Source organism: Blennius ocellaris (genome assembly GCF_963422515.1).
Source record: "Blennius ocellaris genome assembly, chromosome: 2".
In the NCBI taxonomy this organism is placed as follows: domain Eukaryota; kingdom Metazoa; phylum Chordata; class Actinopteri; order Blenniiformes; family Blenniidae; genus Blennius; species Blennius ocellaris.
This window is the reverse complement of record NC_137651.1, coordinates 4,360,869-4,383,752: the sequence shown is the minus strand read 5'-3', so window position 1 is coordinate 4,383,752 and position 22,884 is coordinate 4,360,869. Positions and strand designations below refer to the sequence as shown.

The 22,884-nt window shown below is 44.0% G+C and overlaps 1 protein-coding gene across 1 annotated transcript; it reads right to left on the bottom strand.

The window, feature by feature from the left end:
* Positions 1–19,252: 19,252 nt before the first annotated feature.
* On the bottom strand, positions 19,253–22,439 carry LOC308136202 (galectin-4-like). Its single transcript, XM_080504446.1, has 5 exons — positions 22,364–22,439; positions 21,585–21,673; positions 20,715–20,919; positions 20,070–20,183; positions 19,253–19,412 (listed from the first exon to the last, which is right to left on the bottom strand). Exons 1-5 carry the CDS (start codon positions 22,379–22,381, stop codon positions 19,407–19,409), a joined length of 432 nt encoding a protein of 143 aa, XP_080360572.1. The 5' UTR covers positions 22,382–22,439; the 3' UTR covers positions 19,253–19,406.
* Positions 22,440–22,884: the final 445 nt, after the last annotated feature.

Genomic DNA, 22,884 nt, shown 5'->3' with positions numbered 1-22,884 from the left:
CTGCTATTAACCTCAGATGGACTTAAAACATCGCTGTCCACTTAACAAGTACACTTGTATTAAATTTTGTGCACAATTTTGTCAGACACATAGGTACGTTGAAACACTAGTAAGGATTCAGTATGACTTACACATAGTCATATAAATATATATTCACATACAGTGCTCATTGAGGTGACCCCCCTTCAACTTATTTTAATTACCAACCCTGTGTCTCACTAACATTAACTGGGACAAAAGTAGTTATTTAACATCATGCCAGTATTATTGTGGTTTTTCTGAATTGTTTCATAACCTGAAGGATTGTTTTGTAGTACTATTGTATAGCAGAGATAGATTGTACCGACAAGGCCTAATTGTTTACCAGGTGTCCAGATGATACCACAAGAATGAATTAATATATGAACTTTCTTATCTGTAGACTGAACATGTGTGCCCTCAGAATCATTTGTCGACACTGCTTCTGAGGCCACAGGGGGAATGTTGGGATTACACAGGATCACAGAAGGATTGTTAATTTGGATTGTTAATCTTTAGCAGAAAAAATCTCCATTTGTCATGAGACGCAGCCATGACATGAAAAAAGACTCAGGAATGTAATTGTCTATCGCACCTAGTAGGGGGTTGGAGGAGCTCCGCAGGATCTCCTTCCCCCTTCCTCTTTCTCTGTTTACAACGTGTAATTAAGACTGCTTCAGCTAGCAGACTTTTCACACCTCTGGATGCACTCGTGTCACAGGGGGTCCTGGGAGCCTCGCTCAGAGGAGGTGAGTTACAGCAGTTCAACTCACCCAACGTTAATAACTAACATGAGAGGCTTTTAAACCAGCGACCTCCACTCCTCAACTCTGCTGACCCTACCATGAGGGTCAGACCTTCCACATCCAGAGACCAGCGATCCAGAGTCTGCTTTCCAGAGAACCGACCGGTTCTTCCAAGACGGGACCAAGAAAAGACATCTCACATAACTTCTTTGTGTTTTCCTCAAACAAGCAGGAAAACCGTCATAGCTTGGAGCCACCAGGTCTTCAGTCTGGAGGGGACCAACTCGGAGCTGTAAAGGACAGCTCCTGAAACACCAACTTCATTTTCTTCTCCTCAGCCTGCAGAACCAGCAGCCACAGTTAGCAGGAGCTGCTAACTAAAGGAGAAGACACCAGTTTCCCTCCAGCAAGACGACAACTGAACTGCTTTAAGGCAGTGGTAACAATTGGGGTTTAATTGAGATTAGTTAAACTTGATGATATGCATAGAACTGTTTAACTTTCATGAAAATGTGTTAATTCTGTTACAGTGATCGCATTCTTTTGATAATGATATTAGGAGCAGATAATAATGTGTAAACCAACGTTGACTCTGCCACAGACACAGGGTCTGCATGCTTATCTGTTTTACTAACTGGTTAATTCACAATCCTACACATATGTTGGGATTTATGGTTGGTAATTAGCATAAATAATTACTGTAAGTAATGGATTACTGAAAGTAATGGATTACTAAAAGTAATTTAGGAAAAATTGGAATTACTAATGAAGTAAACGGTTAGTTACTCATCAGCAACTCCTAGAGTAATTGAGTAATTACTCAAAAGTTAATAAATTATCAAAAATTATTTATTAATAAAAATTATTAATTTGCATAAATTGGTTATTTATCAAATAATAATTAAATCGGGGCACCACCAGCTAAGCTGGAAATAGCTAATACCAAATTTCAGTCTCGTTTGTCAAAAAGGGTTATTTAAATAAAGTTAATATTTCTGTGTAAATATAACAATATTAAATAACAAGGAAGGTGTGAGATTCGAGCACAGACTGTTACAAACCAGTGAATTGTCAACAATAAATACACAATGATAACCAAGAATCGATCAATTCAGTTAAAATGCGTTTATTAACAAAAAGTATTTATTCAAAAATAATTCATAAATCATTTATTAAAACAACACAATTAAGTAATAAACAATCAAACACGAAGATCTAATCTATTAAACAGCAAATACTATGTACAAAGAAAGAGGGTGTGTGTGTGTATGTGTGTGAGTGGATGTGTGGAAGCCTGAGTGGGATGTAATGACCACGAACGTCCACCAGGTGGCGGCAGGCGTTGGAGGGTCAGTGTGTGTGGGTGTAATGACCTCGAACGGACACTAGATGGCGGCAGGCGTCTAGTTCGAGGCAGTAACCGGAACGACCACTAGGGGCGCGGCGGCGCACGGAGGGAGAATGCAATGACTCGACTTGTCCACCGAGTGGCGGTCTTTCAAGAGATTGCAATCACCAACGCGGCCACCAGAGGCGCTTGGCGCACTCTTTCTGGACAGCGTGACGTCACTGTGCTCGTGCACGGCTCGTGAGCCTGCTAGGAGCGCGCCTGGGGGCTCGCGGCTGAGAAATCCCAGGGACAGTGAACTACACACGGTCACAGAAGCGCATGCAGCAGCGCGCGGCTGCTTTTACGCGATCGTTTATGAGGAGGAGAGGAAAACTGAAAAGGAGGGAGGGAGAAGGGCAGTGGACAGAATATGTTCAGCTCTGCACACTGTCTTGGACTACACAGTCTAGAAATGGTCTGTACAGGTTGAGAGAGCGAGCGAGAGAGAGAGAGAGAGAGAGGAGGTTCGCGTGGATGTAAATCCAACGCGCAGGCACAGATTGGTTGGAAACAGGGATCGGCGTCCCTGACTTCAACACAATAATAAACACACAGCAATATTACAGTCACGTTATTCTCATTGTCTGCCCAGACTCTAAGCCTTACTCAGTTTGATGAGGGTGAACGTGCTGCCGGCGGCCGGGAAAGTGCGTTGATTTCCCGGCTGGAGCTTGTTTTTCTCTCTGGCGTCCCAGGTAAACAAGCTAAAATGGTCTGTGGACAGGGAAAAGTCCACAGAATGATCCGAGGAGGATCAAGCGCTTCTTTTGAGGAGGGGGGAGAAGAAGCGGCTTCAGGTCTGCATGCGGGAGGAGGGTGCGCTGGCAGCTGCACACTCGGACTCCGGTGAAGAAGAAAAAAAGGAAAAAGGGAAAAGTAGAAGTAGTTCCACGGTGGTTGTCGGCTCGTCCGGCTCGGTGTGGAACTCCGGGCCCGGTCAGCGGGCACACGTGGCACTTCGTCTCCGTGCGAAACGGATGCGTCCGTCTTTACGCAGGTTTCAACATTGGAGAGCAGAAATCACCCCGGCGGGGTTTTTTTATATCGGTTGTTGTGGTTTCGTGTTACCGGTCGGCTCTGGGTCATGTGGACCAATCCTGACGGAGGGCCCGCCCTGGACCTTCCAGCTGGTGAGGGAGCTCTCAGGCTCCCCCTGCCGTTGGCCTCTAGTATTGCACCTTGGACGGGGGGGTCCAGGGGGTGATCACGTGACCAATGGCAGACTTTTTCAGTTGTAGGCATGTGGTCCTTTGTTCTCAAAACGTGGTCCCCCCCCTCCCCCTTCCATGAGGTTGAGTGGCCCCCAACATCCCCCCTTTGGTCCGAAGAGTGGGATGCGGATCTCAGGCTTTGGAGCAAACCTGGGCCGAAACGTCTATGAGTCTGTGAATGTCCCAATGTCCTGTGGAACACAAGGTCATTTTCTGTCCAACAGTTCATACATGAGGTTATTGTCCGAGCAGGGCAAGGCTAGTCTGGGCAGGGCAAGGCTAGTCTGGGCAGACCTACTATTCCTGTTCTAACTATCTAAGCACCCATACATTTCATTTCTTACAAGTGCATCACCAGTGAACATGAAAGAGGTAGGAAAGGGGCAGGAAAGTTGAAGAACAGGAGGGAGATGGGTTAGTAGGCAGCTCGAGGACAAGTTTACAAAAGCGGAGGTACCGGATACAAGGAGTAGAGTCTGATCTGTAAACTGTGGATGTGGTTGCACCAGTGAGCAAGTGTCCAAAATCCACCAGCCGTCTGGGGGTTTTGGTGCACCTGCTCTGGTGAGGAGTGAGAGTGAAGTGTGGTGTGTGGAGGTGCACGTGTGTGTTCCCTTCCAAAACCCAACTTTCACTACAGAGGCTTCAAACTGTACACATTATTTCTGTTAATAATGGCTAAGTTTGGAAGAAATCACAACTCTTGGCTCTGTGGTTTCACAGAGGTTAAAATAGCACTGCCGAGACTGTCAGATGTATCTGTGAAGGTTGTATAACCGTGGTGGTGTTAGTCTTGAGAAATTGCTCAACCCGGGTTAGTGGAGCTCAGTAAGGTGGTTCTACCTGTACTGAAGCTGCTAACGGAGGAGCTAATCTCCCTTCGATCTCGTGTGAGATCTCTGACTATACACAGGGGTTATTTCTCCTAAACAATACTCGACTGAGTCTAAGGCATGCTAAGTGGTGTTAACAGAGCTGGATATGAGTTTACAGTGACTATAGTTCCCTGAATGGTTCGACTCGAGCTTTGTAACTGCTCACGTTGTCTAAGGAGGCAGGGTTAGATTTCTGATGGTGGCAGGGGTTAGTACATGCATCTGATGGGAATTGAGCATGCTGGCACTAAACCCTACTGATTAAAATCTGTTATGCTCCTGGAATGGAGGTTCTCCCCCCTCGCTAGGGGAGGAGTTGACCTTACTCCGAGGGAGTAAATTGATTGAGTGGCTCTGCAGTGCAGGCCGTGACAACACTGACCTCTTCTGGCTGGTCCAGAAGGTGCAGTGTAAGGTCATTTCTCTACCAGTCATTCTTTGGAGGGAGTGGAACCTGTGGAGTGGTGTATGGTGGACCGATTGGTCACCAACACCCGTTGGAGGCTCACGTCTCCATCTGCAGCCCCGCTGTTGCCATACCGGAGTATGTGTGTGGTGCTGTGGTTGACTCGGTCAACCTGGGAGAATGACTAGGAGTGGTATGGTGAATGGAGGTTGGCCTCCATTACCAAAATGTCGTACAGGGCAACCATGACACTGCGTGTGGCATGTGTGCCTGTCTGAGTCGACCAAAATGGGAAGCTCCAGTGGCTGAATGCTTGGTTCAGAAAGAGGGCAGCAGCCGGAATGGCTGTGTCAAGATGGAGGCTCCCAAGTTATGACACGTTAGTCGGGCTCTGAGGTTTTGACTGGCATGAACTCTCCCTGCTGGGGGTTCAGTCCCATCAGCGCCACCTATGAGCCCAATGAATTCAACTTTGGTGTGGCATCCCAAACTATGCTGAGAGCAAGTTTGGTTCACGCTACCAGAAGTTGATAAAGGACGTGTCGTGTTTCGGCTAAATATTCCTCACAGGTACAGTGACGCATGAGGAAGTCATCCACATAGATGAGGATTGCCATGAGCAGCAATGTTACTCATCATGGTGTGGGGAAGGATGGTAGACACCGATGGTGGGTCTAAGTAGCCGAAGTGGCACCGGTTCCAGGCGGACTGGCGGTTGCCAAAGGAAAAAAACTAGCTGATACTGGTTAGCGGGGACCACCTTTGTGGTTCCGCGCCGCTTTACCACGTATACAGCTAGAAAGAGTATGTACTGGTGTACAGAAGATTGTGGTGCCTCGAGGTCAGTGGGGACGCACGCCAGGTGGAGGTCTGTGACCCCCCTTTCGTGCGAGACCCGCGCGAAGATCGTGTGATAATTGCGGAAGACCTCAATGGATGCATCTCCTCGTTTCTGCTGTGTAAAGCGCTAGCTTTAGCAGGGTGTGGCTCGGTCTTTGACTCGAAACCTGAATAAGGTTCTTCTGGTACAGACGCGGTCTGTTTCCCTGAAGTGTCTGTATTCTCTGGTTGAGTCATCGGAGCGTGCACAACCAGGTCACCTTCAGTGCTCGGTTTTGTTCCATGGAGAACCTGTTCAAGGTTAACATGGTGAGCGCTGGTGATGGTTTTGGTTGTGGGAATGAGGAGAGCGGTGTCATGCGTGTCGTCACTGGTGGGGGACGACGGCAGGTTGTCAGTGAGAGGCACCATCAGTTCAAGATTGTGAAATGAACTGTCAGTTGGCATCTCTAACGGTGGAAATGCGGTCACTTTAATCTGGCCGTGTGTCAGATTGTGGACCTGCGGGTTGGCTGAACGATTGTTCAGCTCCAGAAGAGATGTGTCACAGATCACCGGCACGGGATCTGGACAGCGAGTCGAGGAGGCACATGAACCAGGGACCTTGGTTAAGGTCTGAAGTGACCGTGCTGAAAGTGAGCGGTGGCTCGGAACTTTAAGCAGGCCGGCGTCGGTGGCTGATTTCTCGGACCAGCGCGCCAAAGGTGCCTCCGGAACCGACGTTACATCCATGTGTGCACCCCCCACGGTGTGGTGGGCGTGCAAAGAAGTACTCATGTACAAAGAAGAACTCACGTCCTTCAGTGACAAGAGTAAAGAGTGGTGTGCTTGAACTTGGTCTCGGCTCGTCACCTGCAGCAGATGCTGACTGTCAGGGAGCCTTGAAGTGGACCGGCTGGGGTCAAACTTTGGGAGAGACCCAAGTATTGGTAGGGGACCTCTGGACTGGATGGCATCGACTCTGCTGTTTAAAGCTTGGTGGCCTGGTTCAGGGCCAAGGGGAGTCGGGCTGGTGACTTGGGACCAAAGGCGCCATTGGTGGCAGTCAATCAGCACGGCCAGTCGGTTTAAGAGGTCCTGACCAATAAGCAGTTCCTCTGTGTTCAGGTCAGTGACATAGATGGGATGTGTCACCGACATGTCCTGGAAAGTTTTGTCGACCCAGACACGTTTAGTGATGGGAGACGCGTCCTGAGTGAAGCTTCTGATGTTTATGCTACACTCTTCCACCTGAAGTGGCTTTCCTAGGGCACGCATGGTTCTAGCAACCTGCGTGAAGGTGGCTGAACACATGAGGGTGATTCCTGACCCAGTATCAAGCAGGGCGAGGGTGTCTACACCCCCTACCATCACTGAAGTGTATACGCGGTTGGCCGTGCCATTGCGTACAAGATCACCCAAGAATGTCAAAGGGGGCTCCTCTGTTGGTTCTGAGGGCCTGTTTGACCTCCTGGATCTCCTCCTCCTCCTCCTGACAAAGCAAACTTTGTGTGCGGAGGGGAGAGGCGACCGGCCTAGTCATGCAGTCAGGGGCCGGGAGTCCGGTTCCTCAGGGGAGCCGGGTCCCTTCTGACCAGGCGGGTTCAGGTCCTGCATCACCTCCTTGAGGCAGGTTTTAATCCACTGTGGGACGTCTGCGTCCCAGTGGTTTTGGGTCTGACCTCGGCCTTGGTTGCGAGACTTACCTCTCCGCTGGGAGTGGTGAGGTCTCGGTCTGCCTGATCTCTTACCTCTGGGCCGTTGTCCACCTCGTGGTCGAGGTTGTGGACATCTAACGGGTCCCCCATCCACAGCAGGTGTGGGGGAGGGGACCTCGTGACCTACAGGTGACAGGTTCGTGTTTCCGGTCGCCTGCGTTCTCAGGACGCCTGCGTCACCGTCATGGTTTTCACCTGAACTGTGACGCAGCTCCCACACCATCTGCACGTGTTTGCGGAGGTCTTTCATGGTGGGGTTTGTAGTCCTGCAGAACAGAGCGACATCGAACCGCACACTGTTGTGGAGGTTGTTCATGAAGAGCGACTTTAAAGTCTGGTCTTCATCCAACCCCGGTGCACTGCGGCCTTGGAAGTAGGCGGCCCTAAGGCGCCTATAGTACTCTCTGGGAGGCTCCGCCTCCTTCTGAGTAATGGCAAGTGCACCAAAGGTTGCAGAGGCAGGATCATTGTACAGAGAATACTCTTCCCTAAGTGCATGACAGAGGGATGAGTAATGGTCTCTGATGGCAGGTGGGAGGGATTCCATGTAAACATGGACGCTCCTGGACGTCGTCTTCCAGAGAAGCTTCAGCTTCTCACGTGACGAAGGATGAGGCAGGTCGAGGAGGCAGCGTTCAACCTCCCGGAGGTAGTCCTCTATACTAACCTCCCGGTTGTTTGGGTTGAACTGCTCTATGTCCTCTGCAAGGGACTCAAGCTGGCGGGTCCGAAGACCACGTTCCCTTGGGGGACCGGAATGGTCCGAGTCATCTGAGCTGACCCCCCTGGTTCTCTCCGGTGGAGAGAGTGAGGGTCATGATGACCAAGAGGGTCTCCAGTGAGTGGAGGACCAAAGCTGATAGCACGGTGAGGTGCTGCAGAATAACTCCTTTCATTCTCCTGAAAAGGAGTGAAAGAGCTGTGAGAGCGCATTGTGGTGCGGCTAAGCACCGATGGATGTGTGTCAGAGCACACCGGGACCCTGCGGTCCTTAAAGTGAAAAGCTGGGGGGACTGAGTGTCGGTTCAGTGGGATGCAGTCAACTCCCACAACACTGGGCAGGTGTCTTGTGCCACGCCCCCCTGGCTGTGTGTCAAGCCCCCCCCTCGCCATGGCTGCGGGGAAGCTTGATGCAGTCTGTCCCCCTGACGGGACAGGTCCAAGTCTACACTCACCTGTGGTGGTCGGTCCACCTGACTGGACCACCTCAGGATTGTAGAGACCTGGAGGAGGCTGTCCACCTGACTGGACAGCTTCAAGAATGCGCATAACTGGGGTAATTTGTCCATCTGACTGGACATTTTCCAGACTGCGGAGATGTGTTGCGTCTCTGCTGAGAGCTGCACCAGGTTTTACCCCAATGTGGTTTGGCTCATTGTGCTGAGAGCCATAACCTGACTCATCTTCTGATGAATCATCAGATGACGTGTTTGTTTTGACTTCTTTCACAGAAGTTCGGGTTAGTAACCCAATAGGTTCCGTATAAGGAGCCTGATCGTCCCTGGCCTGGATCTCCTGTCGCAGGCGGGAGTTCTCCAGCTTCAGCTGGGCAGTGTTAATCCTCAGCTGCGAACTGTAAAGTTGCAGCTGGGAGAGCTGCTCTTGAGCTTCAAGAGCTTGCAGCTCAGCCTTGCGCTGGTAGAGCAGTGCAATGTGGCCTAACACATCCGGAATGGTGAGCTCTACCTGACCAACCGGGTTCCTCACATAGCTTAACAGCTGCCTGATCTCTGCTTCACAGGTCTCTAAGCTGTAGCTGTTGAGGTTTCTTCTCTCCTGTGTGGAGAGGCATAGGAGACCAGCGACCACAGTCTGCAGGGCTGGGTCATGTGGCTCCCGAGGAGTCTCTGCTCCGAGCACGCAGTGTCTCTGACTACTCATGGTAGGAGTCACGCGAAAGCTGTTTTGAAAAGTGCCAAAATGTTGTTAATGCACAGGTGATGGTTACACCTGTGGCTTACAACTCTAAAGGTTGCTAATTGCTCTAACTGTAACCTCTCTCAAGTTAACAGGGTGGTGTTAGCACCTTGGGTGAGCAATAGCGGGTTAGTGTACATTTATCTCTATGGCAGAAATAAAAGAATGCATGAAAATGCAAGAAAAAGAAGGCTTTACCACTTCACATACACAATTGACTTTGCTTAGCAGTGCTGTAACGTGTTCTTCGAAAAACTAAGTTCTGAGAAAAACAAAGTTATCGGTTGTAAAACTAAACAGACAATTCTGGATAAATTATGCAGATATTGTGACAATACTGGTTTTAAAACAGCCTCACACGGGGCACCATTATGTTGGGATTTATGGTTGGTAATTAGCATAAATAATTACTGTAAGTAATGGATTACTGAAAGTAATGGATTACTAAAAGTAATTTAGGAAAAATTGGAATTACTAATGAAGTAAACGGTTAGTTACTCATCAGCAACTCCTAGAGTAATTGAGTAATTACTCAAAAGTTAATAAATTATCAAAAATAATTTATTAATAAAAATTATTAATTTGCATAAATTGGTTATTTATCAAATAATAATTAAATCGGGGCACCACCAGCTAAGCTGGAAATAGCTAATACCAAATTTCAGTCTCGTTTGTCAAAAAGGGTTATTTAAATAAAGTTAATATTTCTGTGTAAATATAACAATATTAAATAACAAGGAAGGTGTGAGATTCGAGCACAGACTGTTACAAACCAGTGAATTGTCAACAATAAATACACAATGATAACCAAGAATCGATCAATTCAGTTAAAATGCGTTTATTAACAAAAAGTATTTATTCAAAAATAATTCATAAATCATTTATTAAAACAACACAATTAAGTAATAAACAATCAAACACGAAGATCTAATCTATTAAACAGCAAACACTATGTACAAAGAAAGAGGGTGTGTGTGTGTATGTGTGTGAGTGGATGTGTGGAAGCCTGAGTGGGATGTAATGACCACGAACGTCCACCAGGTGGCGGCAGGCGTTGGAGGGTCAGTGTGTGTGGGTGTAATGACCTCGAACGGACACTAGATGGCGGCAGGCGTCTAGTTCGAGGCAGTAACCGGAACGACCACTAGGGGCGCGGCGGCGCACGGAGGGAGAATGCAATGACTCGACTTGTCCACCGAGTGGCGGTCTTTCAAGAGATTGCAATCACCAACGCGGCCACCAGAGGCGCTTGGCGCACTCTTTCTGGACAGCGTGACGTCACTGTGCTCGTGCACGGCTCGTGAGCCTGCTAGGAGCGCGCCTGGGGGCTCGCGGCTGAGAAATCCCAGGGACAGTGAACTACACACGGTCACAGAAGCGCATGCAGCAGCGCGCGGCTGCTTTTACGCGATCGTTTATGAGGAGGAGAGGAAAACTGAAAAGGAGGGAGGGAGAAGGGCAGTGGACAGAATATGTTCAGCTCTGCACACTGTCTTGGACTACACAGTCTAGAAATGGTCTGTACAGGTTGAGAGAGCGAGCGAGAGAGAGAGAGAGAGAGAGAGGAGGTTCGCGTGGATGTAAATCCAACGCGCAGGCACAGATTGGTTGGAAACAGGGATCGGCGTCCCTGACTTCAACACAATAATAAACACACAGCAATATTACAGTCACGTTATTCTCATTGTCTGCCCAGACTCTAAGCCTTACTCAGTTTGATGAGGGTGAACGTGCTGCCGGCGGCCGGGAAAGTGCGTTGATTTCCCGGCTGGAGCTTGTTTTTCTCTCTGGCGTCCCAGGTAAACAAGCTAAAATGGTCTGTGGACAGGGAAAAGTCCACAGAATGATCCGAGGAGGATCAAGCGCTTCTTTTGAGGAGGGGGGAGAAGAAGCGGCTTCAGGTCTGCATGCGGGAGGAGGGTGCGCTGGCAGCTGCACACTCGGACTCCGGTGAAGAAGAAAAAAAGGAAAAAGGGAAAAGTAGAAGTAGTTCCACGGTGGTTGTCGGCTCGTCCGGCTCGGTGTGGAACTCCGGGCCCGGTCAGCGGGCACACGTGGCACTTCGTCTCCGTGCGAAACGGATGCGTCCGTCTTTACGCAGGTTTCAACATTGGAGAGCAGAAATCACCCCGGCGGGGGTTTTTTATATCGGTTGTTGTGGTTTCGTGTTACCGGTCGGCTCTGGGTCATGTGGACCAATCCTGACGGAGGGCCCGCCCTGGACCTTCCAGCTGGTGAGGGAGCTCTCAGGCTCCCCCTGCCGTTGGCCTCTAGTATTGCACCTTGGACGGGGGGGTCCAGGGGGTGATCACGTGACCAATGGCAGACTTTTTCAGTTGTAGGCATGTGGTCCTTTGTTCTCAAAACGTGGTCCCCCCCTCCCCCTTCCATGAGGTTGAATGGCCCCCAACACATATATCAAAGACAACATCACACTGCGACTGAACACCAGCTGATGACTTATGACGTTTTACAAGATAAATCGCATTCACATAAACTTATTCTAGAAATGGTCCTTTAGCAAAGACACATAGGAAGCAGATGCTACGGCTAAGCTTCTATTGTTCCATTGTCATCAACACATGGTGGAGACCAAGGACAGTCCTCCTGCTCTCTGAGAACTGCCATTTGAAATGTAGTATTTTGTGATCCACCATCTTGTTTTGTACTTCCATGACACAACTCACACAAATGCTCCTTTCAATTCTCTTGTCTCCACACACACACACACACACACACACACACACACACACACACACACACACACACACACACACACACACACACACACACACACACACACACACACACACACACACACACACACACACATGGTGTATGCAATCCCTTTGAAATAGAGATAACTCCTCAGCAGACGGCCCGCAAACCACATCAAAAAGGGGTAATAAAAGCTGGGTGAGATTGTAAACAACACCAGCTATCTACAAGACAAAAGAGAGAGCAAGTGAATGGTGAAGTTTCCTGCTCACAGCAGGTGAGGAAAGACACTCGAGTCTTCCCCCATCTCTGGAGAATTTTTTTGTAATGTTTACAATGATGGAGTCCATTCTGAGTGACGGAGAAGACATCACACGCCGTGAGGGTCGAAGGACATCGAGCGTGGTGCCATCTTCATTACTGCACCAAGGCAGATTCATCCGACAGAGAGATCATCGTTCCTGACAACGACTAGGAATTCAACGACCAGGAGGGGCCAAATGACAACGAGGGAGCATCCTACGCAGAATCGGCACCAGGAGGAGATCATCGCGACGACACCGATGACGAAAGATCCCCAGGGGTGCACTGCAGCAACCCCTGACGATTAAAGAGAAAACATTGTTAGGTTCAAGCCGGTCAGAAGATCGCAAAACATTGTACAACACGAAGGATCCGAGGAGCAGCACTGATATAGAAAGACAGAAAGAATTAATCAAGAATTCATCTTCACAGAAGAACAGAGGATGAAGTGGCTGAAAAAACTGTTTGAAGGTTCTGGTCAAAGCCAGAGGTCCTGTATGTGTGAATCATGGAAATGTTTATGTAGATTGATACTTACATTACTAATTGTCTTATCATCCTGGGTTTTTGTACATGTCACTGCCCATCCCGCAGGTAAAGGTATTAGTTCTTTAACGAATGTAAATCAAGTAAACACACTTGCATCAGCCACACGCTAAAATCACCAACTTCAAATAGTGAATCAATAGAAATTAAGGTAGATCTAACTAACAACCATACTACTTTTCCCCCTGTTTTCCCTAAAGGTAATTTTGGAGTGTGTTGGGATTTCCTTCTATGGGAATTGAGAGATAAGGGAGATGTAGCTTTCCCAATAAAATTGTGTGATTACCTCTGCCAAAATAAAATAGGAGCTAAAGCTTGGATGTCTCCAGCAGCAAAAAGTGTAGGAATTAGGACCATTACTCAAGTTAAAGAAGTAAATGATTATTTCAAAATAACAACAGGAATTTTAGGTGATGTAAATAATTAGTTGCTAATGGCAGAGCAGGCTTCTAAAATCTCCCAGGACACAATTAAAGGTTCATGTTTGTGTATGCATGCTCGACCTCTACTTCAGGTAGTGCCGACTCCAGTAAACTCAAATTGTATAGTCAACTTAATGAATCAAACTATACCTAGTAACACCTGTAAGAAACTTTTCCCATAACTACAATATCTAAACTTAAAAACCCTATTTCATAGCACAGTGGCTAAACAAAACTTCACCTGTATTAAAGTAAATGCTGATAAAGTTTAACACAAATTAGGAACTCTTGATTCAACTTGGTGTGAAAAAAAACACTTCAAGTTCCCATTGATTTCACGCTATTAACTAGGTCAGATATATGGTGGTGGTGTGGATCAAATAAAATTTATGATGGACTCCCAAGACAGGCTAGAGGTTTATATGCATTTGTAATTTTAATAATTCCAGTAAAAGTCCTGCCTTTAAACATAGATCAAATTTCTACTCTAATACAACGCACTGAGGTGCACCAAAAAGTCATTTTAAACGTCGCAAAAGAGATTGGAGAAGACCATTAGATCCAACTTATATAGATGCGATAGGAGTGCCTGATGAATACAAATTAGTTGATCAAATAGCAGGTTTTGAAAACCTACCAAATATCTCAGCGTTTTCCCAGCCACACCTAATAAAAATGTAGATAGGATTAATTATATTCATTATAATGTTCAACGTTTAGGCAATTGGACAGAAATGGGTTTTGCAGCCGTCCACGAACAGCTTCAAGAAACCTCAACTATGGCTTATCCGACCCGCATAGCCGTTGATATGCTCCTGGCTGAAGGAGGAGTATGTGCTATGTTTGGTGATAAGTGTATTTTCATCCCTAATAACACAACAGCAGATGGCACCTTAACTAGGACTCTAGAAGGTTTGCGTACACTCAATATAAAAAAATTATTATTCATCATCATTTAGGAGTTGATACATTCATGTGGGACGGTTAGGCTGACATGTTTGGTAATTACAAAGCTTTGGTAATGTCTGTGTTGATTTCTATTTGTTGTTGCATTCCATGTAATAGAGAGTTTCTTACTCGTTTGATTAACACTGCCATCTCCCCTGACAAACGGGATGTAGTAAATATGGCATTGTTAACTTCCACAGGTGAACCAGGTCATTTTGATCCAGAAGATGAAACTAATCTGTTCTCTTTTGATGTTTATTTGTGATGTGATAGAATCACATCAAGAGAGCTATTGTTAGAATTATAACGTTTTCTTTGACCTCCGAACTGTGACGCTTCCTGCATGGACTTATTCAAACTGTTAAAATGGCGGCGGACTGTTTTGTTATTGAGCTGTAGATGATGGACAAATACCGAAATGCATCATGGGTACCGTAGTTTGTTCTGTCTGTGTGAAGGTCCGCCAATAGGAGAGCACGTTGCTTACGCCTCCTTCCAGCGGTGGCCAATGGGAAGAGGGGATTTACAGCAGCGCGTGTTTTATATATAGCGGACGCTCCAGCTGCCTCACTCTCTCTGTTTTTTCCTCCTCGTGCTGAGCCGACGTGTTTCATCCTTGGCTGTTTTCCTTCGCGTTTATCGGCTAAGTATAAGACTAATCTTTGTTAGGCCAGTATTTCTGTCTTTTATAATAAATTACTGTGTTAATCCAATCTCAAGGTTTGTTGAACTATATTTAAAGTTCGCCGCGGCTTCCTTTCATCAAGAGCTCTGTCCTCTCTTCTGTGCTGGGGAGTGAAACGACAGGACAGTAGGAAGGTTAAATATTGTTCTGCAGTTATTCACATTTCCGTGTTTAAAAAAAAAAACCTATGAGAATGAACACGAGCCACTGTGGCATTGATAAAAGGAAGTAGATGAGATGTATGTCTCACACACTGTGTTAACATTCATTCATTCATTCATTCATTGTAGTCCTACTCTGAGATGTCATGGGTCTGTAACCTGCAGTTCTGAAGCCACATGTGGCTCTTCAGCCCTTCTGTAGCGGCTCCGTGAAGCTTTAAATATATTTTATGGTGAGAAACATTAAATTTTTATTTTATTTAGACACCAGAGTTATTTTCAAAAGGACTCATCTCTGGACTATAAAAATAGCTTTTAAAACAAAAAGCACAAGAGCTCAAATATTGAGAAACGGGGGGAATAAAAAGCAAAAGTAGCTGAAAAAAACCTCAAATGAATTTCTGAAATCAAAGAAATGTTAAAAATGGAAACAAACAACTACTATAAGAAGAGCCCGAATGGTTGAAACAGATAAATGATCAACATTGTCAAAAAATGTTGAATAAAAGGGTGAAACACATACAATCATGTACATGAACTGAACTCAAAATTGTAATTAAATGTTGTCAGGATCTGAGGACGACCCAGAAGCAAACTCACACACAAGACTGGCGTTTGCAGGTTTTATTGGATTGTCAGGGCAAACAAGTTTATGACCGGCGTTCACGGAGGCAGTCCAGGCCCAGGCAGAGGTCGGGACACGGGAAGACGTATGACTTTCCCTCCACTACATTTCAAAGTCAAATATTGTACTTTCGACTAAATTTCAAGGAAGCTTGTCGTTACTCGTTCCTTTTAAGCTCAGCAAAGTCAGCTGTTGGTGTTTTTAACTTTTTAAATGTAATTGGCCACATGCTGTGTTCCTCACGCACAGAAGAGAACCAATCACAGTCAGCGCTCACACCTGGGATGGATTTGGAAATACGTCACCTCCGCTGTGTGTAGCAGCTCTCCCGCCTTCATTGGAACAAAACTCTGTAATGGAGATGGTAGGAGAACCTCCAGCTGAGGAACCAACACACCCATGGCCAAATCTCAACAAAATGTTGTTTGTCTTGCTGAAAGAAGTATTGCTGAGCCAAGTATTGAGCTAAATTCATCTGTGCAGAGCATTCATTGCATTGTAAGCTTGTGCTGTGTTGAAGTATGGCAGTACATTCAATTATCAGTGGTACTGTTTCCTCTCCTGCGTTACTACATGTGCATCATCATCTTTTAGAGATTTCTATCACTTTCCAGCGACATGGAAAAATGCCGGACGGATCTTCTGCGTCGTTTACAGATTTTTATTAAGGTATGTGTCATGTTGCCATGAAGCCAAGTGGTTCAACAGCTTGATGTGTTCTTGAAAGCAGAGTTCAGGTTTGTTTGCGGTAATGGACTGAATAAAAAAAGAGGCCCTCTTGTTTTTTATGTGGGGATGTTTTAAATAAAAAAATTCAATGACAGTAGATGTCCTTATTGCTTTTGAATGCATTTTCATGCTGAAGTTTTTACAGATGTTTCTATCGACTTTTTGTAGCAGAGTGGTTCTACATGTAAGTCAGTACATCAGTTGCTGGTTTCAGAGTTACAAGGTTCTGTAAAAGCACTGAGAAAACAAATAGCAACGCACCGATATTAGAAAATGTACTTTTGAATACTTAAGTACTTTCTAAAAGTAAGTACTTTAGTACTTTAACTTGAGTAAAATTTTGACCAAGCAACCTTTACTTGTAGTTGAGTAAAATTTGACCATGAGTAATCAGTACTTTGACTCAAGTACTGGAGTTGAGTACTTTGTCCACCACTGGTTATTTTTAAATTCAGAAAAACAGAAATGTGTTCAATTTGTTAATGTTTATAAATATTTATGCTCATATGTATTAATGACTGAAATTCTAATGCTTAAAGAAACAGTTTATTTTACGCTTCTTTATTGAGGTTTCATTCAAAGCATTCTAAAATGCCTTGAAAGATGAATTAATGTGATGTTTAAAAATATACCTGATATACCTTTTGTTTTCTCTAAACTCAGACTAACTGTTGTTTCAAGTAAACCAGCCCTGAAACACATGAATTTTCTAAAAGGGACTAATGAAGCTTCTGCTTGTATTTGTTTAGTATATTAATAACATAGTTTTAATAAGTGTCTCTATTCACTTGCTGTTTGAAAGAAGCATAATGTTTTATCACTGAGGGCCTCATTCAATCTAAAAACATCAAAAAAAATCTATTTTTCCCTTTATATTTGAACTTATTACAATATTCTAAGATTGTGCATGAGGTTAAACTCCTGTTTTTGTCAGCTATTGAAATGTAATTAATTACATTGTTGGTTCTTTAAAATGTGACCTCCATTGTACATTAAGCGTTAAGCTTTTATTACATTTAAATAAAAAAAAAATAAACCAGTTTCACTCGTGTTTCTTTAGAATTTAAGAAAACCAAATTCATTGTCAGTTATGTGTTTTGGGGTTAACCAAATGAAAAATGATACAATTGTTGGGATGTCACAGGACCACAGAAAGTTTGTTCATTTTTTGGTTAGAGACAATATTCATTTGTCATGAGACGCAGTCATGACATGAATTCTGACCCAGGAATGTGATTGACCATCACACCCAGTGGGGGTGGAGGGCCTTCTGCAGGACCTTCCTCCCCCCTTTCTGCTCACAAGACTCTTCCCCCATGCAATCAGCCAGTCACTGATTGGTTGAAGCTCTCAGGCATTGACACCTCCGAATCAACATTCGTGCAACAAAAGGCTTCAGCCAGCCTCCATTCTCGCTTGCAAAGCAAACTCCAAGGAGGTGGGTTGCTGGAGAGCAGCTCACCCAGCGTTAGCACACAGCTAACACCAGACGCTCTTGCAACCAGGACCTTCACTCCTCAACTTTTCTGCTGACCCGACCACGAGGGTCAGACCTTCCCCTGATCCAGAGACCAGCACCCAGAGTCTGCTCTCCAGGGAACCACCCGGTTCCTCCAGGACGGGACCAGGGAAACAACACCTCACAGAACTTCTTTGTGTTTTTCCTGAACAAGCAGGAAAACCATCACAGACCTGAGTGACCAGCTCCTCAGTCTGAACAAAGGGACAACCAGGAGCTGCAAAGAAGGACTCCTGAAACATCAACTTCATCTTCCTCTCCTCAGCCTGCAGAACCAGCAAACCACAGTTAGCAGGAGGTGCTAACTACAGGAGAAGACACCAGCTTCCCTCCAGCAGGACAACAACTGAACTCCTTCAAGGAAGTGGTAACAACTGGGCATTACCTGAGATTAGTTAAACCTGATGCTATGATAGAACTGTTTAACTTTCACGAAGATGTGTTGATTCTCTGCTGTTGATAATGATATTAGGCACTGTTATCAACTTGTAAACCAACGTTAGCTCTGCCACAGACACAGGGTCTGCATGCTAATCTTTGCTTTACTAACTTGTTAACTCACAATCCTACACATATCACATCAAAGACAACATCACACAGTAACTGAACACCATCTGACGACTCCTGACATTTTACAAGACAAATCGCATTCACATAAACTCATTCTAGAAATGGTCCTTTAGCAGAGACACACAGGAAGCAGACGCTATGGCTAGCTTCTATTGTTCCATTGCTATCAGCACATGGCCGAGACTCAGGACAGACTTCCTGTTCTCTGACAACCTCCATTTGGAATGTAGTTTCTTGTGATCCGCCATCTTGTTTTGTAGTTCCATCACCATCTCACACACACACACACTCCCTCCAACTCTCTCTCTCTCTTTCTCTCTCCACACACACACATGCACCTACACACACCCAGCTGTATATAGATAGTTAGAATCTGTGTTTTATTTGTTTTCATTGTTAATAAATCTAATTTTTGGAATCATACGTTTCATATGTTTTATTAACGTGCACAACGGTGAATGAAATGTCGACCTCTTCTGTGTCAAGAACTCCAAAATCCTTCAACCTTGACTGTTAATTCTGGTAATTGTAATTAATTTAACTATTAATTCAAATTCCTGATTAACTGTTTAGTATATCTTATGAGACTGATATAACTGAATTGGCTATCATTTCCTGTTTAGACAGGTGGTGCTCCGAGGTATCTGATACACATCAGATTCAATTTCAATAACATTATTAATAACTATCTTTGATAATTATTAATCATTATCGATAGCCAACCATAACATAAATAGTGATCCATATGAGGTAGTAAATCCCTACACAATTACTGCAATGCAAATTATTAACTGAAACTATTTAATTAAATTTAATAGCACTAAACCAAATAAATTAGCTTACGTATATGTGATTGGTTTGGTTTTGGAAAATGTGAAAACATTTAGCGCAGTTTGATTGTTGTGCAGAAACAAACCCAAATTGAGTTGGATTAAGAAACTTTATTGGATGGAAAAACTGCCCAAAATACAATTGAGTTAATCCAATGAGTTATTTGTTTGAGTGTACTGTGATAACAGCATTTCATGCGTCTTGTCTTGACTTGTTTTACTCCTTGTTTCCTCCCATTCTTCCTCCTGTTCAGGCCTGAAAACACAAATAGAAAGAGAAAATGACACATGAATGTTTTGTCATAGCAGATTAGTAAGACGAGCAATGATGTAAATGTAAGACATCTGGGGGGGGGGACCACATTTCTTTGAGAACTAAGGAACATGTGGATACCACGGGAACAAATTGACAGTGGTCACGTGACGCCCCCTTCAACTTCGACAATTATCACCCCATCTCCAATTTATTTTTCCTTTTATCCTTTTATCCTTTTATTAATGAATAAATAATGAATGTATTCAAATAAATCATTTTTCGTTAGTAAATGATTTTCGATCATTTATTAATTTTAAGTAATTACTTTAGGAGTTGTTAATGAGTAAATGACCGTTTACTTCCAGTAATCATTTACATTTTTCATAAATTACTTCCAGTGATTTATTACTTTCAGTAATCTATTATTCACAGTAATTTAATGCTAATAACCAACCATGAATCCCAACACATTCAAACTCAGTGAGAACAAAACAAACTGAAGCTTTTATCTTTTAATAATTATAATACTTGCTCCCTTTCCTCCGGGATACTGATTCATGCCTCCTCCTGCCCCCTGGCACACACACAGAAATCCTCACTATCATTTCTGACTTGTAGCAAAGCAGCAAGCAGCATGTGGAGGAGTTCAACCCTCACCTCATTCACATCGATAACGTGGATGGTAACGTCTCCTCCGATCTGCAATGCAGCAACTCTATTCACAGGCATACGAAAGGCGAAGGTGTAGAATTCTCTTCCATCCACATGAATCTGCAAGGAAACGACTTCCTTAAATTATATGTGACAACAATATCATTTCATACAATGTTAACGCGGGTTAAGGGAAAAATTTAAAATCTCTTCTAGAGAGGGATGGTTGTTTTCAAATTGAATTAAGTGCTTTGATTAAACTGCAAGGTTAAGTTACTCTTTTTAGTAGTAACTAATAATGTTGAAATAACTAACTAGTAACTATAATTAAATAGTAGAGAGAGAGTGATATCTATTGAATACTCAACTATCTCTTAGCATTCCATCCAATTAAACTGTTTTGACAGGGAGAATTTGACATTTTCTTCCATTTGAACACACAGACTCCAGCGCTCATCCTCCAAATGCATGTTTCTTACTAATATGGCTCAATTAGTCAGGGTCATAGTGAGACTTTTCAACATCATCAGAATTATTGCTAAGAATCATTGTTACAATTGAACTGTAAGTAACATGAATCTAAAAGATAAAAAAATCAGCAGAAGTTCAGTGTTCCAGATGAAAATGTTTGTACGGTGAGTTTGTTCTGACCTGGAAGCGGTTAGCAGTGACGATGATCTTCATCTTAAAGGCCAGGCCTTGGGAGAACGGCATGCTGTTCACAATTTTCTCGGAGCCCCACTCGTCATTCTCGCGAGTGTTGAACACCACTTTGGCACCTTGGTCAAAGCGAGGATTGATGTGCAGGGCGATGTTGTCGTATTCAGACTTTCCACAGAGGAGGTTGACGTAAAACCTGCCAGGTTTGGACAAAAGATATATATTGATATATATTTTGTTACGTGCAGTTGGGGTTCGTGGTGTGTGTGTGTGTGTGTGTGTGTGTGTGTGTGTGTGTGTGTGTGTGTGTGTGTGTGTGTGTGTGTGTGTGTGTGTGTGTGTTTTTATTTTATTTTATTATATTTTTCTATTTTATGTGAAGCACTTTGTGTTGCAATTTGTTTTTGTATGAAAAGTGCTCTATAAATAAAGTTTGATTTTATTTGGTTTGATTTGAGAGAAAAGTCTCACCGAACAAAGGAGCCTGAGATGTAGTGTGAATGTGATGTGAAAGAACCTAAATGGAGCTTTAAAACATGCATGTGCACCAATCAGCCATAACATTATGACCACTTAAAGTCAAGTCAATGCTACCTCTGTTACAGGTGAATTTTACATCATTTGATCTTCACTGTTGAGGCACTACATTGAGAAATCAAGTGCAAGTGTGACGATTTCAAAAGAATTTGACATTGACTGGATCAGAAAATCTCTAAAACTGCAGCTCTTGTGGGGTGTCACTGGTCAATATCCATCAAACGAGGTTAGAAGTACCAGCTCTTGCTGATGGGAATACACTGTGAAGCTTCAAACACATTAAGTTATCAAATAGTGAGAAGTTGTTTTTCTTTCCAAACTGACCTCTTTGCATCTTCAGGAGTGGAGCCCTCAAGGGAGATGCATGAACCCTCATCCTGAATCGATGGGATCGGCCCCAGGTAGGGGATAGTCTGGAATCAACAACAATAAACATCCGCAGTGTAGGTTAGACACATCAGGAAATCGTAGTCATGGAGATTACTAATCGATGGCACGCCGCTCAAAATGTAAAGTTTTACAGCTTCAAAAATGCAGCTTTTTGTTTGTCAGTTCAGTTCCTGTTATGATAAAGATTCAATAGATTCATAATGGGGTCCTCATGCAATCATTTCTATTTGTGTCAGCATTGCAAATGTTGGAAATTATTTGTGTAAAATAGTTAAAATGTAGGTAGTGACTAGGTTTCAGAGGGTATTTGATATTTCTTCAATCATAAGTTGATCTTTACGTCTGTGAAGATTCAATGAACACTCTAAGTACTTTCACTGAATGGTACTGAGGTCAGCTACAATCTCTCCTTCAGACCATACTTTTATAATTCAGAGAAAAAGACATTAACACAGCATTTTCACTTCATAATGTCTTTGTTTGGTTTCGACATGATGTAAATTGAAATATATTCTAATGTAATATAATACATCTTTTATCAGCAGGAAGTAAGAATAAATTCAATAAATAAATTAAGCTGGCAGCAATTGATGACAAGTGGTATTAATTTGATGCTGTTCTAAAACACATTACTAATGATGCTGGATGGAAGGAAAACATATTAATCATGTTACATAGTTAGCAGTGCAAATGCACTTATTTGGAATACTTACAGGGTTGATGATATGCATGGCAGCAGTTGGTGAACTGGACCCAGAGACAGAAAGAGAAGCAGGACTGCTGAGCTGTGTTTCATGTCTCATTTTATACTGGAGTGACGGAGGAGCAGGGTGGAGAACCTGTTGCATCACAGTTTACTTTACCGGAGGGGCCAAATCACCTGAATCACCTGTGTGCCAACAGAGCTGTGTGTGTGTGTGTGTGTGTGTGTGTGTGTGTGTGTGTGTGTGTGTGTGTGTGTGTGTGTGTGTGTGTGTGTGTGTGTGTGTGTGTGTGTGTGTGTGTGTGTGTTGAGGGATCAATATTCCACTCACTGTATTATTTTCTATGTAATTGTGAATATGTTGTTAATTAACGTGGAACTATGGGATGTTATTATGTTATTTTGTTATATTAGCCTGGTCATTTTTGGATACAGGCCCATACAGTACAATTAATGATAAATTCATCATTTGCTTTGTGCTTATTTGGATTCAGCATGTCAATGTTGAAATCACCACCAATAAAAATAAGA

What these genes read in the sequence shown, in the direction of transcription:
- LOC308136202 (XM_080504446.1), bottom strand. An exon ending in ACTCCTGAAGATGCAAAGAG is followed by an intron (nt 20,920 to 21,584) that starts GTCAGTTTGGAA and finishes CAAACCTGGCAG; the next exon opens with GTTTTACGTCAACCTCCTCT. An exon ending in TCACTGCTAACCGCTTCCAG is followed by an intron (nt 20,184 to 20,714) that starts GTCAGAACAAAC and finishes GTTTCCTTGCAG; the next exon opens with ATTCATGTGGATGGAAGAGA.